This window comes from Phocoena phocoena, chromosome 14, assembly GCF_963924675.1.
Source record: "Phocoena phocoena chromosome 14, mPhoPho1.1, whole genome shotgun sequence".
NCBI classification, from domain to species: Eukaryota; Metazoa; Chordata; class Mammalia; order Artiodactyla; family Phocoenidae; genus Phocoena; species Phocoena phocoena.
In genome coordinates, this window is record NC_089232.1 from 13,675,270 (window position 1) to 13,692,646 (window position 17,377).

The 17,377-nt window shown below is 48.8% G+C and overlaps 1 protein-coding gene across 1 annotated transcript in view; it reads left to right on the plus strand.

The window, feature by feature from the left end:
• The first annotated feature begins 4,353 nt into the window (after window positions 1–4,353).
• The window catches only part of REEP1 (receptor accessory protein 1), a 109,255-nt gene continuing 96,231 nt past the window's right edge, over window positions 4,354–17,377 (plus strand). Inside the window, exon 1 of the mRNA XM_065890770.1 lies at window positions 4,354–4,480. Within this exon, the coding sequence (XP_065746842.1) occupies window positions 4,449–4,480 (32 nt within the window). The 5' untranslated portion in view covers window positions 4,354–4,448. The remainder of the gene's footprint in view (window positions 4,481–17,377) is intronic.

The window sequence follows — 17,377 nt, forward strand, 5'->3', positions numbered from 1 at the left end:
TATAAAAAGCTACATTAATTAAAATTGTTTGGTAGTAACTCATGAATGAATGGGCAGAACAGAACAGAGTCCCAAAATAGACCCTGATATAATAAAAATTAGAGTATATCATAGAGGTGGTCTTTCGAAGTAAGGGAGAAAATGGTGGATTATTCAATGAATCGTGTCAGGACAATCAGCTAACTCATACACTAAAATAAATTCCAGATAGACTGTAAGATAAAAGGTGTGAAATTAAAATTGAAACCACAACAGCAGAAAGCATGGGGATATCTTTTTAATTAAAAATATTTTTAGGGGCTTCCCTGGTGGCTCAGTGGTTGAGAGTCTGCCTGCCGATGCAGGGGACATGGGTTCGTGACCCGGTCCGGGAAGATCCCACATGCCACGGAGCGGCGGCTGCGCCCGTGAGCCATGGCCGCTGAGCCTGCGCGTCCGGAGCCCGTGCTCCGCAACGGGAGAGGCCACAAACGAGAGGCCCGTGTAACGCAAAAAAAAAAAAAAAAAAAAAAATTTTTAAATTACAAAATTTTTTTAAAATTTATTTTTGGCTGCATTAGGTCTTCGTTGCTGCACGCGGGCTTTCTTTAGTTGTGTCGAGCAGGGGCTACTCTTCGTTGCGGTGCGCGGGCTTCTCATTGTGGTCGCTTCTCTTGTTGCAGAGCTCAGGCTCTAGATGCATGGGCTTCAGTAGTTGTGGCACATGGCTTCAGTAGTTGTGGCTCTAGAGCACAGGCTCAGTATTTGTGGTGCACGGGCTTAGTGCCTCCGCGGCATGTGGGATCTTCCTGGACCAGGGCTTGAACCCATGTCCCCTGCATTGGCAGGCGGATTCTTAACCACTGAGCCACCAGGGAAGCCCCAAACACTTTGAAAAGAAAAAAATACCATGAACAATGTCTGAAGGAAAAAAACGACAAACTGGAAAAAAAACACAACATTTTTAATGTGGGTTGAAAGACATTTTCTTAATATATAAAATTGTAAATCAATCAATAAGAAAAAGACTAATAAAATACATGGCTTCCTAGAACTACTGGGCCTCACATAGCACATTATAAACTTTTTTTTTCTAATTTTAAAGATTAGCTTTACTGAGATATAATTACATAAAATAAAATTCGCCAATTTCAAGTGTAAAATTTGGTGAGTTTTGACAAATGTATATGGTTGGTAATTACCATCACAATCAGGATATAGAATTTTTTCATCATCCAAAAGTTCCCTCTTGCCCTTTTGCAGTCAATTCCCTTCCCCCATTCCTGACATCTGGGCAACACTGACGTATTTTCTGTTACTATTGATAGTTCAGGTACAAGCAGCTAGAATTTGTAGAGCAAAAGGTTTTGTCTTGACTGGAATTTCGTATAAATGGTTGAAAATGGAAGTGTCTTTTTCCTATTTTCAACTTTAGAAATCCTAGGGGAGAACTTTGGTCTAGCTTATGTCCAGTGCTCACCCATGGCCAATCGAGGTAGTAAGGACCTGTGAGAAAATGACACTTAAAATATTGGAAAATTGGGCTTCCCTGGTGGCGCAGTGGTTGAGAGTCCGCCTGCCGATGCAGTGGACACGGGTTCGTGCCCCGGTCCGGGAAGATCCCACATGCCGCAGAGTGGCTGGGCCCATGAGCCATGGCCGCTGAGCCTGTGCGTCCGGAGCCTGTGCTCCGCAACGGGAGAGGCCACAACAGTGAGAGGCCCGCATACTGCAAAAAAAAAAAATTGGAAAATTAACACAACGTTATAAATCAACTATACTGCAGTTAAACAAACAAACAAAAAAAAGAGATTGGAGTATGGGTAGAACCATTCCCCAATGCAAAATGGAGAGATCTTCCCAGAAGAAAGGGGAAGGTTACAGGATGGAAACAGATCATAAGCACCCACGTGAACAGCAGTTCACATGAAAAATAACTTAAAGTGAACCAGCTGATACGGCTTTAGGAGTTGCATTGTCTAGAAGGCTGTATCCATTCCCTGGCCTGATGTTTTCCAGGGTCAAGGACAAACTGGAAGGGGTCTGTGATGGAGAGATGTAATATGTGTAACAGTTACCCTGAAAGACATAGAATGAAATAGAAAAGCAACTTTCTTCTCTCTGTTCTTTCCCCTTTTGTGCCCGTCAATGCTTCGCAGTGTTGGACATGTTCTTTCCACAACCCTTGAGTGAAATCTGGTTGGTCCCACTAGTTTTCGGGTCCTCTTCAGATAACAGAAAGACTTCCAGATATTTTAATCCCATGAACGGTCTCATTTCATTCATGAAAATGTCCAGTTGTTTGCAATAGACAAACCCAGGAATTTCATTAATAGGAATGGAGGCATCTCCAGCACAGAACTAGCACATGACCAGGTTCTCCTCTAATTTCCCACCCAAAGGCTTTCTTTGAACCACAGTTTCCCCCTCCCCCAACTCCCCCCCCACCCAGCATCGCGGACAGCATTTTCTGACCTGGGGTTGGGGGGACGGGATGGAAGAAGGTCCTGTTTGCTTGGTACTGTCCTGATCTGCCTAGTAGGTATTCCAAGCTTTTTCTTGTCGGGTACTGTTTCCACCATATTACCCTGGGGAAGGTATGGATCAGGAGAGAGGAGGCAGAAGCTTTTACAGTTTTGTTTTGCTCACGGTTCCCTGGACAGAACACAGCATGCCGTGTAGGGCCACTCACTGTAAACACTGGGGTGGCTGACGAGGCAGACAGACAGAGGGAAATTGTGGTTTCTGCGGGAAGGAAAAAGCAAGGCAGGATAAACAGGTTCAGGATTGGCTAATTTGAATAATTTCAGTGGGCTCAAGGGCGTAGGAGCTGTCCCCGGCCATCTGGTACCCGGCCCTGGGGTGATAAGCCAGGCGTATGGTGGCCTGTGTGAGAGCCTGATAAAGCAGGTGGTGGGGTGTGGACTTATTTGGCCGCCTGAGAAGGGGGACTGACCGGTCCCTGATGGGCCTCGAAACTGGGTCAAAACAGCATTAACAACAACAACTGTATTACAAATTTTATGGGTTCTTTGGAGAGCCCTTATCACAGAGGATGTTCTGTCTGCTGTCCCTTTATTGTGGGCAAGGTCTTTCTTCAGCCTCTATCACACCCACTCTCTCTCTACTACCTCTGAAGGTACATTTCCAGCCTCTTTCCGCCGAGGTCTGAGGTCTCCTTGCCTGTGCTAGGAAGCTGTCTTGGGCAGGGTTCCTTTAAAGAAGGCTTCGAGCTAGCTCTTTCCTGTGCCTCTCGCATCTGACACGGAATTATACATGACACAGCACCAGCAAAGGAGGAGAGTGCTCTGAGAGGGCACCGTGGAGGTGGTGAGGAAGGCAGCAACCAAGGCCAGGGGCAATGGACAAAAGTTTTTCAAGAGCACAAGGAAACAATGTACCAGGCAGCACTTACATAATAAGGGCCAGGATTAGGGTGTGGAGAGTGAGGCACTCTGCTCGTTGGCAAAATGTAAGGGAGTGCCACAAAATGCATCAATCAAGATAAATCACATTCGATGCGATATTTAAAAAAACACATAAAAAACGGGCATACGATGCACATTTTCCCTTTTGCTTAAGGCTCCAAAATGGCTCCGCAGGGCACCGGCACTAGGCAATTCCAGCTTCTAGCTTCCTCCCAGCCAGATCGTACCCCTGAGTCACTTTGATACAGAAATGCTGAGCAGCCATCTAGGAAGGGCTTTCCTTAGGCAATAAACTTTATCTGAGGCATGGAGTGAATGAACAGGGGAGAGGGAACAGCGCTTCTCCAGGTCCAAAATTCCTGAAGTGAAAAGGGCTAGAGGGGTATCTGGGGCATGGTGGGGGCAATGAGTTTGCAGGCAGGGACAAGATCTTGTAGGGACTCTTCAGAACTTTAACTAGGGGAGACACAGGCCCAGATTTGTTTCTTACGCAGACAATGCCTTGTGGGGGACAACTGGAGGGGTCATATCTGGATACAGTGAAGTCCCTTATTAGGCTAGCGCAGTATCCGTATCAGAGCGAGGGATGACTGTATCTCAATCAGAACAGGTGGAGACAGATTCCCAAGATCCAGGCCTCAGTTTCCCCACTGGAGCACAGATGGTGGGGCGGCCCCCGGGTCTCTGCCTTGCCAACTGGACCACCTCAGGGTCCCCTGTGAGCGGCGGGGGCACCGGGGCGCGCAGAGGAACCTCCCGAATTCAGCCTGGGGCCCGGGACAAGCGGGGCGGGGCGGGCCCCGCTGGTGCCCGAACGGCTCGCCGCCCAATCGCCGCGGGCCCGCCGTGCCCCGGGGGGCTGGGGCAGCCGCCGCCGCCGGAACGTGCCGCGGCTGCGCCGACGCGCCAGCGCCGGGCAGGGCGGCGGGCGCGTTCAGTCTGGCGGCGGCGGCCGTGCGCGGACAGACGTGCCCGGAGCGCCGCAGCCGCCAGCATCCGAGACGCGCCGCGCCGCCGGGCCGCGCCCGCCCGCCCCCCGCCATGGTGGCGTGGATCATCTCCAGGCTGGTGGTGTAAGTGGCTTTCTTCCCCGCGTCCCTTCCTTCCTTCCCCTCCTTCTCCGGCCCCCGGCCCCCGGGCTGCGCGTGCCCCTGCAGCGCCCGCCCCGGTCGTTCCGGCTATTAATACCCGGCGGCCGCTAAATTTAGCAGGTACAGTAGGTGCCGAGGTCGCGGGCGAGCGGGCGGCACAGAACGCGGCTGCTGCCCTGCGGGGCCCGGCCCGGGCGCGTGGGCCCGGCGGGCGGGGCCGCGAGGGCTGGGGGCGCACGGAGCTTCGCTGGGGTCCGCGTCGAGCCGCGCCCGGCCGCTTTGTTCCCCCCGCTTGGTGGGCTTGGCCGAGGCCCCGAGTGAGTGCCCCGCGGGGACACGTGTCCCTCTCCTTGGGAAGAAATGTTGGCCTGGGGTCGCCCGTTGCCGCGCCCAGCCGCCACGCTTTTGTCAGGTGAAAATGACAGAGCCCAGAAGAGCCTGGGGCGCTGCCTGGAGGGATCGGCGCGGAGAAGGGCGGAGAGCTGGAGGCAGGGCTCCTAAGGGGGTTGAAAAATACTCCTTTTTAGGTTTCTCAAATTGACAGCGGCCTAGGCAAGTGGGACGGAGGATGACAGATCCGAATCTTGGGGTAGCCGCCCTGCGTCCCCTTGTCTGATTCCTTGGGCGGGGGGTTTGAAGGAGAGATAGAGACGGGCATCTCCGGGAATTCACGGGAAATTTCCAAGTGACAGACGGCCACACTGACGGTGGCGATGACACCAGCCAGGCCTTGCGGGAGAGCGCAGAGTCATCTGGGGTGAGGCCTTGTGTGAAGCCATTGCGGGTGGGCGCGGGGGCGTTTTGCTCTGTCAAGCCCCAGAGCCGAGTGGACCTTTGAAGAGCTCCTTCCCTCGTGGATTTGTTCTCCTTTGGAGGTAGACATGGCCATCTATTCCAGTTCCCTTCCTTTCCTAACCATCCTTGCCTGAGTCAGGACAGATTTGCCACCTGCTTGGGGAGCCGGGGTGAAATTGTTCTGGGGTGTGGGAGCTGGTGGTGCCATTCCGGCTTTTCCTTTGTCTGAGAAAGAGGGGCTCCTGACTCTGGTTGATTGTGTGCCATCACTCCCCACGTTTGGGAACACCTCCCATCTCCTACCCTTCTTGCCTGATTTTCAAAGAAGCCGGTCAGGGTAGCCTTCTGAAGCCATTCTCAGCATTGTCTCCTGGCCACCATTATGGGCTTTCTTCCCAAGGCCAGTGTATGTCCCTATCGGCCCCCAGGTCATTCATTCCTTGCTGGCCTCTCCACAGCTGTTGCCACCTGCTGGGGATTTGTGCTGTACATAGAGGAAGAATGTTAAATGTTTGGAAGATTCCTGCGGGCAGAGGTGGCATGGATAACCCAGGGAAGTGGCTGGCACGGCTGGCCCCGCCTCATGCCTGATCAAGGCCTGTCTTGCCTTCCGGGTGGTATTTTTTTTCTCCTGAAGTAGTGCCGTGATTGTCAGATTTGCAGGTGGCCTCTGGGGGGTGGGGGTGGGGGTGCCTCAGCGTGGGCCAGAGAGTTGAGTTGGCCAGGCTGGAGGACTCACTCCCTATAGGTCCTCCTGGGCTGGGGCTGGAACACTGAGCAGCCAGGGTTTCTGGTCTGGGGTCCATGTGACCGTCTTTAATTTTATTAGCACCCACCCCCTGTATACTAGACAACTAAGAGGGGTGAAGGGGAGAAACATATGTTTGGGTGGGGTCTCAGGGACTAGCAGTTACTTTCTAAAACGACCACACTCCCCAGAAGCGAAGAATTGCATTTCAGAGAATTTAAATGACCGTGAGAACTGCCCCTCAGGTCAGCCCAGGACCCTGTGCTCCAAGGGAGAATTTGTGAGATTTGGGGTTGTTATTCCCACTGTCAACTCCAACAGGTCAGAGATAGGACCTATCCCTTCAGCCCCTAATGCCGTATAGAAACCCAACATGGATGTGTCAGTTGTGGGTTGTTAAAACCATTTTAATAAGCAGCACCTGTTTTGCGTAAATCATACCTGTTCACTATAGGGAAATTAGAAAATGTAGATCCATGGATGGAAAATCATCTACACTATTCCCATACAGAGATAGCTAATGAAAATTTTGAGAAGTATATTCGTCAAGCTGTGTTTCCCTAGGCGTATATGCACATATGTTTATATTTACCATGCAAGGAAATTATCGATTCAGCCCAAATTTCCACAAACCTCTTAGCAAAGAGTAGAAATGCCATGTTTGGAGTCAGAAAACCCTTGATTCAAATCCCAGTTCTGCCTCTTGCCAACAGATCCCAGTTCACAGCTCAGATCACGGGAGATCCTAGTTCGCGAGCCCTAGTTAATCTCACTTTACTGTTGCAAAGATTTCGATGATACATGATTTCTAAATTGCCAAGTACCACAGAGGACATTCAGTCAATGAGTGTTCCCTCCTGTCCTCCGAGAGAGGTTGTAAGGGCTCTGGAAGGGGCTTTCAGACATTATTCCTGCAGTTTTCCAACCGGCTTCCCTGAAGGCCACTCAGCCTGAGTGGGCGGGCTCTGGGTTCCCAGCCCTGATTCCTTTTCTTTGTTTTATATACTGGGGTTCTATATAAAATATAATTTGGAAACTACATGGGTTTTACTGCTAATAAAAACCACCGAGCCAGTCCTTCCCTCATCTGTAAAACTGTAGAGTGTGCTTTGCCCAAGGACAGGAGGTGAGCTGGTGAAGAACACAGGCTCTGGATTTGGGGGTCAGTGCCCTTTCCACCTCTGCCTGTCCTTGACCTAAACTGATCTCTTTCAAGCTTTCGAGACCTCTAGTGTAGCGTCCTATGATTTTGTCCACAGGTCCCTTTTCCTATAAGCAATCTTTTCATGGTTTCGTAAGCCTCTGTCCCATCAAAGAACATTTAAGGAAGACCTGCCACTGTACTCTGAGGATGTCAGGGGAGCGTCTTCCTTCCAACCAGAGGCGTCAAGACAAGCTGATGGTGTCTGGGGACAGCCAGCTGTGATGGTGACTGTGTTGCCATGGGCTGTGAGCGTTTTTTAGGGCAATGGTGATAGTTTTTTTCCGCCTCCCACCTCTCGCCCCCTCCCAAGGCTCTCTTTTGAAGCACCTGGCACTTCAAGTGCACTCAGTAAAGGTTGGTTGTGTTGAGTGAGATCAGAGACCCTAGGATATGCAGGGGAGCTGGTCATTGTTATCCCCTGGGGACAGAGGTTAGTGGGCATCGGGACAGGCTTGTGCCCACTGGGCAAAGCTCTTGGAATGGGAACCAATTTGAGACGCTGCTCTCTTGCCAGCTGTCTTCCTCCTAACTGCCTTGGCTTAGCTTAGGAAGAATTAAGGAAGAAATATTAGTGCAGTAGCAAGGTTGGCCTTGTTGAAACCTGGTTGATATCTGCATGGAACATGGGAGCTCATTTAGGACTGGCCTGCTCGCCTCCTTTAAAATACTTTGTTTTCTTTCCAAACAACTCAAGGCCTAGGTGTGAAAGCATTTCAAACTGTGCATTGGAGCGGGCACACAGAGGTCGCTCTGTGTCTTCTTGGGAGAATGCACTATCTTGAAGCATTTATTCCAAGGAGCAGGTTTTGCCTCATCGTGTCTGGACAGAATTTTGGCTAAGGCCCAGGATGTTGGCTAAATGAATCCAGAGCTTCCCACCACTTACTGGGTTAGTAGACCAAAAGTCCAACTCACTGCATGGGGAAAAAGAGAGTCCTAATTCATAAGTAACCAACAGCTATGCCGAAAAATGTCATTTTTCCACATTGCACATCTTTAAAAACGGTTAGCTTTCAGAAAGTAGAGTCTGATGTTTAAAACAGTCTTGAGTTGATAGCTGAAGATCTAGCTAAGTCCTAGGACTGTCTCGAGCATGAAGTCTCTGTGCCTTGGGTCAGGGATGGACATGTAGAGAAGCCTGGAAGGAATGTGGGCTGTCCTCAAGATGTTCCTCAACTGTTGCAACACAAATGGAAAAAAAAGAAAAAAACATACACTCTTAAACATAAACTTACCTTTCTTTGGGGCCTGCTTTAAAAAGGGGAATTCAGAAAAATGATCCTGTTAATGGAGGGTTCAGGTTAGTTGATGATTTCTTTCCTGGCACTGGGTGTGGTACAGGGTAGGAGCTGGGTGACTGTTTCAGTTGAATTGTGAGAGGAAAGATGTTAGGTTCTAGTCCAAGTGCTAGTCCAAGTGCAGGGCCCCAGCGCAGGTGCAAGTTGCCCTTAGGATTCTGCAGGCGGGTCTGACCCGCCTGCAGAATCCTAAGGGCAACTTGCACCTGCGCTGGGGCCCTGCTCCCGGTCTATGATACAATATTATTGGCCAGCATCATCTTGGAGGTCTTAATAATTCCAAGAGCCAGTGCTCCTCTGGGCCCCTTCCTTTCCCTCAAGTCCCCCAGCCGGCCTACATGCACTGTGTTTATTTATAAACAGGGACCGTATCCTCAAGGAAGTGAAAGACATAAACCTAGATTTCGCTGCTGTTCTCCTGCCCTGGTCTTTGTTTATTAATCCTGCCTGCCTGCTGGGAAGTAGCTTTTGTGCACTTCCTCCTGCTGTGTCTTATTTCAATGGTAGTTGACAAGTGAGGGTCTCACCTGGTTATTAATGGCTCCGTTTTCCCCTTCCTTCTAAAGCGAGCTATCCTCTTTGTAGTGTATATTGTCTGGGGGGCGGAAGAGCCCTGGGAAGAATGAGAGAAGGCGGGTCAGACCCTCAGTAGCCACCTAGTGAGACTGACATTTTGTGTTGTGTATGTGTGTCGTGTGTGTGTGTGTGTGTGTGTGTGTGTGTGTGTGTGTGTGTGTGTATTTTCCAAGGGATTTCAAGAGGCTTGGGGATGGGGTAGACTTGGCCATGCAGTAGTCAGGGTATATGTTACCTTTGCAGTTTTATTGCCAACAATGAGCTGTGCACATGCCCAGCCGGTTACCAGGATTCTTGGTGTCTGTGGGAATTTTTCCGAGAACCAACAGGAGGGGGTTTGCATTTGGGCCATGAGAATATTTTCCTCTCACTTCAGGGCCTTGGGAAGGCCCTGATGGATTGGAAGATGGATAGTTACATACATACGGGTTTGTTCTGAACTCTCAGATCCCATCCATCTTCACATAGAAGCACACTGTTTTCCCTCTGGGTTGTTTTAGTCACACCCAGGGCCTTTCCTTTGATTTTAGAGAAAAAGTAAATATAAAGGACCAAGTATCTGGCACACAGTAGGGGTGTCTGAAGGAATCTTGACAGTTAATCTGGTATTATAGGCCCTCAAGCATGGCATGTGTACCTAGACCAGGATGGCTAGTAGGTTTTATCTCTTTTAATTGATGGGAGGCTGCCTGGGACCTGTCTTGAGATGGGGTATGAAGCTGAGTTGGGCTCAGTGGGGAAGGAGACCCCTGAATTATTTGTGCAGGGATGATGGTAACGGGGGCACACGTGTTGGCTCAGTATTTGCTCCCCCAGGACTTATTTGGTGGTCCAGTGTTTAAGACTCCGTGCTTCCGCTGCAGGGGGCGCTGGTTCAATCCCTGGTCGGGGAACTAAGATCCCACATACCGCATGGTGTGGCCAAAAAAAAAAAAAATTACAAGTTTAAAGTATTTGCTCTCCCAAACTTGGCCTGTTGCTGATCACAGAAGGTCTGTCCCACTGTCAGAGTTTTCAGAAGCTTCCCTAAACTAGTAGACAGGAGGAACACCCTTTACCCGAGTTAGCATCCCTTCCTGACGCCCTGCCCCCACCAGGCTTTGTCAGTCACCTGGCAGTTCTAGGCCATAGGTACCTCCTCGACGCCAGCACAGGGAGCTGTCCAGCCAGTGGCTCTCCAGTCTGCTTCTTTCCTCTTAGGGTGATCACACATATGCCACATTTTCCCTTTTTCCTTTGCCCTTCACCCATCGCAGCTCAGTTACATTCTACCTTGGCCGCTCTCATGTACTTGTGCATTCACATCCTTTCCACCTCCTTTAGGGATCTGTGGATGGTACTCTGGGCTTCAAAATGCATTTCCCATTCCCCTCTGGTCACATACCCCATCCTATCACCCTCCACTCAACCGTGGAGGTGGGCAGGGACTCAGGCCTAGCGACACGTTTCCTTGGTCACAGAGATTGGTCCAGAGGTGGGTCTGTGGCCCAAACGGAACCCCTGGATCCTCCCTCAGGGTGTCTTGATTTGAAGCTGGGAGAGGAGAGCCTTGCCTATGGGACCCAGATGTGAAGATGTGAAGGTGGGGCTGCTGGCGGCTGCCTGGCACATGGAGAAGGCATGGTGGCCAAAGGGGCAAAGTATGACAAAGCAGAGGTAAACAGAGATGAGATACAGGCACAGAGAGCCGGAAGCTGGCTTGATTCTGGTGACTCAGGCCCCGGTTCCTGCAGCTCCTCGTTTAAGGCCTTGATCTGCCCCATATCCTAGAATGAAGGCCTTGAAGAGTGCTTGTGTTAGTTAAGCGTGTATTGTAGTGGTGAGGATGGACTGGGCTATGCCGCGGTAACAACTCTCAAATCCCGGGGGCTGGGGACAACACAGGTTGGATTCTTGCATAATTATGCTGGCTGTGCGCTGTGGGTTGGCAGAGGCACCCTGCTGACTGTCATCACCGGAGGCTCAGGCCGACCGAGGCTGCTTTGTCTCAGGGCGCTATCATTGCAGCACAAGGCACCAGGATTCACTGGAGCAGGGAAAGAAGGATGGAGAGTCATGCACCAACGCTTAAGTGCCTCTAACCGGAAGTGACACGTGTCACTTCTGCTCACGTTTCATCAGCCCAAGAAAATCGTGTAACCAAGCCTGAATTCAAGTGGGTGGAGAATTACAGTCTGACTAAACATCTGTCAACAGCCCCAGTGACCACCGTATATGTTGAATGAATGAATCCTAACCAGCTTTGCAAACCTATAAGTGTCCTTTTTTGTTGAAGTTGGTGTAAGATGGGGTTTTTTTTTTTTCTTCTTCTTGCAACTGGGACAGTCCTAACACACTCCTTTACCTCTTCATGTTAGAAAAATCTCTCACTCTCCTTTTCACCTCTTTTCTTTATCTTGTGTTTGAGTTTTAAAAGGAAGTCTTAATTTTGAGGAGAAATCAGCAATCGCAGAGGACATGCTATTCCATGGATAAAGACCTTGAAGGTGCCCTACGACGGTCATTACACTCTCCATGTTGGCCTCCATCTACCTTCCTCCAGGAAACCTCCCTCGGGGCCCCTAACTGAAGAAAGATTTCTGTTCCTGGGGCCCCAGTGTGGCATCGTCTCTTTGTACCTTGTGACGTGGTGGTTTGTGCATTTACCTCCCACATCTGTTTCTTAGTCTCCCTCTCCGCTCTTCATGGGTGGTAAGTGCCCAATGAGTGTATGTTGGCTCATGAATGAGTCAGGACCTCTCTATTCAAAGAGTGGCCTGTGCACCAACCACATCAGCATCACCGGGAGCTAGTTAGGAATGCAGAATCCGGGGCCCCACCCAAGGCCCGGGGAATCTGCATTTTGACAAGACCCCCCCCCCCATGAAACTTGAGAAGCACTGAGTCAGGATTCAGGGTGTCATCATCTCCCCTGTGAAATGAACAGAAATGGACTTGCCTAATATTCCCACTATTGGCTGTAAATGGGAATTCAATCCCAAGTCGTCCATTTGTGCTGGATTGTGGTTCATCCCTCTGATTCCGAGAGGTCCCAACCCTGATTTGTATGAGTTCTGAATAGCCTAACTGGATTCCACCAACCCAGCGCTCGACTGCGAACCTTTCACAAGTGGGCTGCCGAGCTGTGATCTATGTAAAATTTAGTTTTGCTGCAACTGGGGTTTAAACCGCCAAGACAATGCCTGTCAGACAGAATATTGCGGTGCGCAGCTTGTTGTGTTCAAGAGGGTGGGTTACAACCCACCGTGAGAAAGAAGCTGGAGAAACACAGTCGACTCACGCTGGGGACTCACGGTGGGTTTACAGGAACATGAAAGGACTTTTTCTCATGAGCACATGAGGCCAAGAACCACTGGTCCCTAGATGTCCCTCCTGAGGAAGCCACAGGACCCAGTGGGCTCTGTAAATGCTTCATGCCAGACACTGTGTGCTGTGGAATCCAGGCGTGTCAGTGAGTCCTCTCAGCCCTACCTTCAAACCCTCCCTGCCCAACCAACTCCCACCTCCACTGCCACCGCCCTGTTCCAACCCCAAATTATTGCTCTCCTGGACCATTTCAAAACTCTCCTAATTGCTTTCCCCGCTTCTACTCCCATCTCTCCAATGCTGCGTTGTTTACAATGTAAGATAGGGGAATTCCCGGGTGGTCCAGTGGTTAGGACTCCGCGCTTCCACTGCTGTGGGCGCGGGTTCAGTCCCAGGTCGGGGAACTAAGATCCTGCAAGCTGCATGGTGCATCCAAAAAAAGAAAAAAAAAAAAAAGTGAGATAGGTCTTACATAGAAAACAAATTTATGGTTACCAAAGGGGAAAGGGGGTGGGGGACGGATAAGTTAGGAGTTTGGGGCTAACATACAAACTACTAAATATAAAATAGATAAACAATAAGGACCTACTGTATAGCCCAGGGGAACTATATTCAATATCCTGTAATAAACCATAATGGAAAAGAATATGAAAAAGAATAAATATATATATTTGTATAACTGAATCACTTTGCTGTACACCAGAAAGTAACACAACATTGTAAATCAACTATACTTCAATAAATAAATTAATTAATTAAATATAATAAAGGAAAAAAAATTTTTTAAAAACCCAATTTTTTTTAAAACCCATAAAGTAGGTCTTAGCTTTCCCCTGCTGTTTAAAAACTGTCTAAAAGGGCTTCCCTGGTGGCTCAGTGGTTGAGAGTCCACCTGCCGATGCAGGGGACATGGATTCGTGTCCCGGTCTGGGAGGATCCCACAGGCCGCGGAGTGGCTGGGCCCGTGAGCCATGGCCGCTGAGCCTGCGCATTCGGAGCCTGTGCTCCGCAGTGGGAGAGGCCACAATAGTGAGAGGCCCGCGTACCGCAAAAAAAAAAAAAAAAAAAAAAAACAAAAAACTGTCTAAAGAACTCCCGTCACACTAAGAATAAAATTCAGACTCCTTACCATTGTCAGCAAGACTCAGCAAGGCCTGGCCCCTGCCCACTGCCCTGACCTTACCTTGTACTGTTCCCCCCTCACTCGCTCAGTTCCATCATGCTCACTGTTCCTAGAAGGCGACAAGCTTATCCCACCCAGGAACCTTTGCACTTGCTGTTTCCTCTGCCCTGAACACACTGCCCTGGATCATGCATGGCCCTTTCCCTCTTTCCATTTAGGTCTCTGCTTACATGTCACTTATTCAGGAGAGGCCTCTTTTGACCACCTTCTCCAAGATACACCCCACCCACACCTCTGTGCTTTTGTCCCTCCCTGAAACTATGCTTCTAATTCTTTTGCTTGCTTGTTTCTGGTCTGTCTCTCCACTAGGATTTGATCTCCATGAGGTTTGAGACTTTTATCTTGTTCGGGGTTAGAAGATCCTTTCTTAAACCTAGGTTTGTAGAACCTTGATTTGTGACCATGGCAAGTAACGTAACCTCTCTAAGCCTCAGTTTTCTCATCTGTAAAGTGAAAGATTTGATTTGTATTTGTGGCAGTATAGAAAACTATATAGTCTGAAACCCCTCCCTAATAAAACTGAATTGAACGTTTTTCTAAAAAGTTTGCATGAAATATAACAGCGATCCCCTAAAAGTATAGCAGAGCTTTTAAGTAAGTAAATTTGCCAGGAAGCAAAACAGAGAGGGAATCATTTTGCAAGGCTGTAAACCAGTACTGTAGCAGCTGCATGACAGACTACCCTGAGATTTAGCTTAAAACAACAGATGTTTTGTTATCATCTCTCCTGGCTCTGTGGTCGGGAAGTTGGACAGGACACTGAACACAAAACTCATTTCTGCTCCATGATGTCTGGGTCTCAACTGGGATGATGCAAATGACAGTGGCAGACTGGCTGTCTCTTTCTTTTTTAAAAAAAAAAAAAATATTTATTTTTATTTGTTTATTTTTGGCTGTGTTGGGTCTCCGTTGCTGCACGCGGGCTTTCTCTAGTTGCGGCGAGTGGGGGCTACTCTTTGTTGCAGTGCGTGGGCTTCTCATTGTGGTGGCTTCTCTTGTTGTGGAGCATGGGCTCTAGACGCGCGGGCTTCAGTAGTTGTGGCATGTGGGCTCAGTAGTTGTGGCTCACAGGCTCTAGAGTGCAGGTTCAGTAGTTGTGGCACATGGGCTTAGTTGCTCCGCGACATGTGGGATCTTCCCGGACCAGAGCTTGAACCTGTGTCCCCTGCATTAGCAGGAGGATTCTTAACCACTGCGCCACCAGGGAAGCCCTGGCTGTCTCTTTTTGTGTGTTTCAAGCCCTCTTCATTTGGTCTTCCTATGTGATTTCTCCAGCATGGCGGCCTCAGGATAGTCAAGTTTCTTACATGGTAGCTCAGAACTGCAAGAATGGGTGTCCAAGAAGCATCGATAGAAACTGCAAGACTTTTTATGAGCTGGTCTCAGAAGTCCCAGGATGATACTTCTGCTGCATTCTATTGGCCAAACAAGTCACTAAGGCCATCCTAGATTTGAAGAGAGGGGGATTAGACTACGTCCCCATGAGTGGGATAGCAAATAGTTCGCAGCCATCTTTAATATACCACACTGGAGGATTGGCCTAACTTGGTTTTAATATCTCAATAGAGAAAAGAGGGGCCTTGAGTCTGTGGGGTATTAAGTCAGAGCTGAACGTTGGCGTAAAGTTCAGACTTGAAGGGCGATTCTGTAGCATAATCCTTAGTAAAAGAATAGACCCCCAAACCCTGAGAGATGACAGTGAAGCTTGTCTGTCTGGCCCAGGGTTCTTGGTGGAGGGAAAATCTCCCTTGGGAAGTTGAAACCATCTATGGACCTGTCCTCATCTGGATTTGGGGTTTAACACATTCTGCACGGTCTGCGTACCCTTAGCTGAGAGATTAACATAAACCTTGGTCTTGGGCCAGCGTTACTCCTGGGACATCTGACAGAAATTAATCCAGTCTCTCTAAGAGCTCTCAATACACATCATACAGAATTAGCCCCAAAGCACATGAATTCATACTCCAAAATTACGAACCCCACTCCTAAGCAGGAGTTAACAAACACTACAAGGCAGGATTAGCCCTCCAGAAATAAACAAACAAATAGGTAAATAGCATACCTCTATTAATTGTATATTATTTATATAAAGTAGCTGTCAATACTCAGAGACCTTAGAATAAATCTTTCTAAAATGAAAAAGTAAAGAACACACAAGAAGATAGCAGGTGCCGGGCTGGAGCAGGGAGAGGAATGGGCCCACGGGAAAAGAAGCAATTCTAAAAGTAAAATATAAAGTATTAAGATTTAAAACCCAATGGATAGTTTGAAATGATGAGGGATTGAACACCAAGGGGGTGATGTTTTCCACCCCGCTTCTTGGAGCTAGAGGGGCTCTTAGTGATTTCAGGCCCTTGTTGACAGACAAGGAAGATGGGGCATGAGGATTTAGTTTTAGGTCACTCATCAAGGTCAGTAACGTGATCGGCTAGGCCAGGACTTGAGGCCAAGTCTCCAGTTTCTGAAAGTGTCTTGATGTGGAAGAAAGAGGTTTGTTTTATGTGGTTAGAGGCTTGGACTAGGACTCGTGGGCGATTAGAAGACAAACTCCTGTCATGATAGAAGGAAGAGTTTTCTAGTAATTGGTGCTAAAGTGAGGCAATGAGCCCCTGGCTTCCAACCCTAAGACCTTCCAACTCTGAAACTCTAGGATTTTAATCTTTTCCCTTATTATAGTGGAGGAAGAGAGATACGAGTTGTTGGAAAGATTCTGTTTTTCAGTGGGTAGGCCTTCTGTCCTTGTTCGAGATTTATTGATTCATTGCTTCATTGATTCATTCATTGATTAACTGCCCATTTATTGACCATTTGCTTTGTGCCAAGCATACACTGGGCACCAGGGATAGAGAGATGAATGAATTCCAGTTGCATCTTTGAGAAGTTTCTGAGTTCACGTAGCCAGTCAGTGGGGAACTTGGACTTGGATTCCAGTGTCCTTCCTGCCTCGCCAGCGTTCTTTCCGTTGGGTGGTTATTTTGTGGGTGTGTGTGAACGACTTTTCTGGCTTTGGTTGGAAATTGTAGGGAGGAGCCCTTTCACAGGGGAAGTGGTACATCTGATGTGTGAAAGGAGATTAAACCACTGCTGTATCTCTGCCTGGGAGACACTGTGGCAGCCAATGTTGAGAAAGAAGAGGAGGCAGAGGAGAGGATGTGCTCCGTGAATACAATCAGGGACAAAGAGATGGGTAAAGTTGAGCATCCTTATCCACTGTATTAGTCTACTATTGCTGCTGGAGGAGAGAACCACAGAGTTAGTGGCTTAAAGCAGAAATGTAGTCTCTTAACAGATCTGGAGGCCTGAAGTCTGAAATGAGTTTTGGGGGGCTGAAACCAAGGTGTTAGCCGAAGTGTTTCATTCTGGAAGCTCCGTGGAGAATCCATGTTTTGCTTTTGGAGTGTCTGATGGCTGTTGGCTTATGGCCACATCTCTCCAGTCTGTGCTTCCATGGTCACATTGCCTTCTCTTCTGTCTTTATATCTTCCTCTACCTCTCTCTTAGAAGGACATTTGTGATTGCATTTAGGGCCCACCTAGATAATCCAGGATCATCTTCCCATCTCAAAATCCTTAATTTTGAGACTCTGCAAAGTCTCTTTTACTATATCAGGTAATATCCATAGATTCTGGGGATTAGGGCCTAGACATCTTTGGGAACCATTATCCAGCCCATTAAACCCATGGCTGTTGGCCCTGCTGCCACCAAGCTGAGGGGAGTTAAGAAGAGCCTAAAGAAAGAACACTCTGGGGGAATTCCCTGGCGGTCCAGT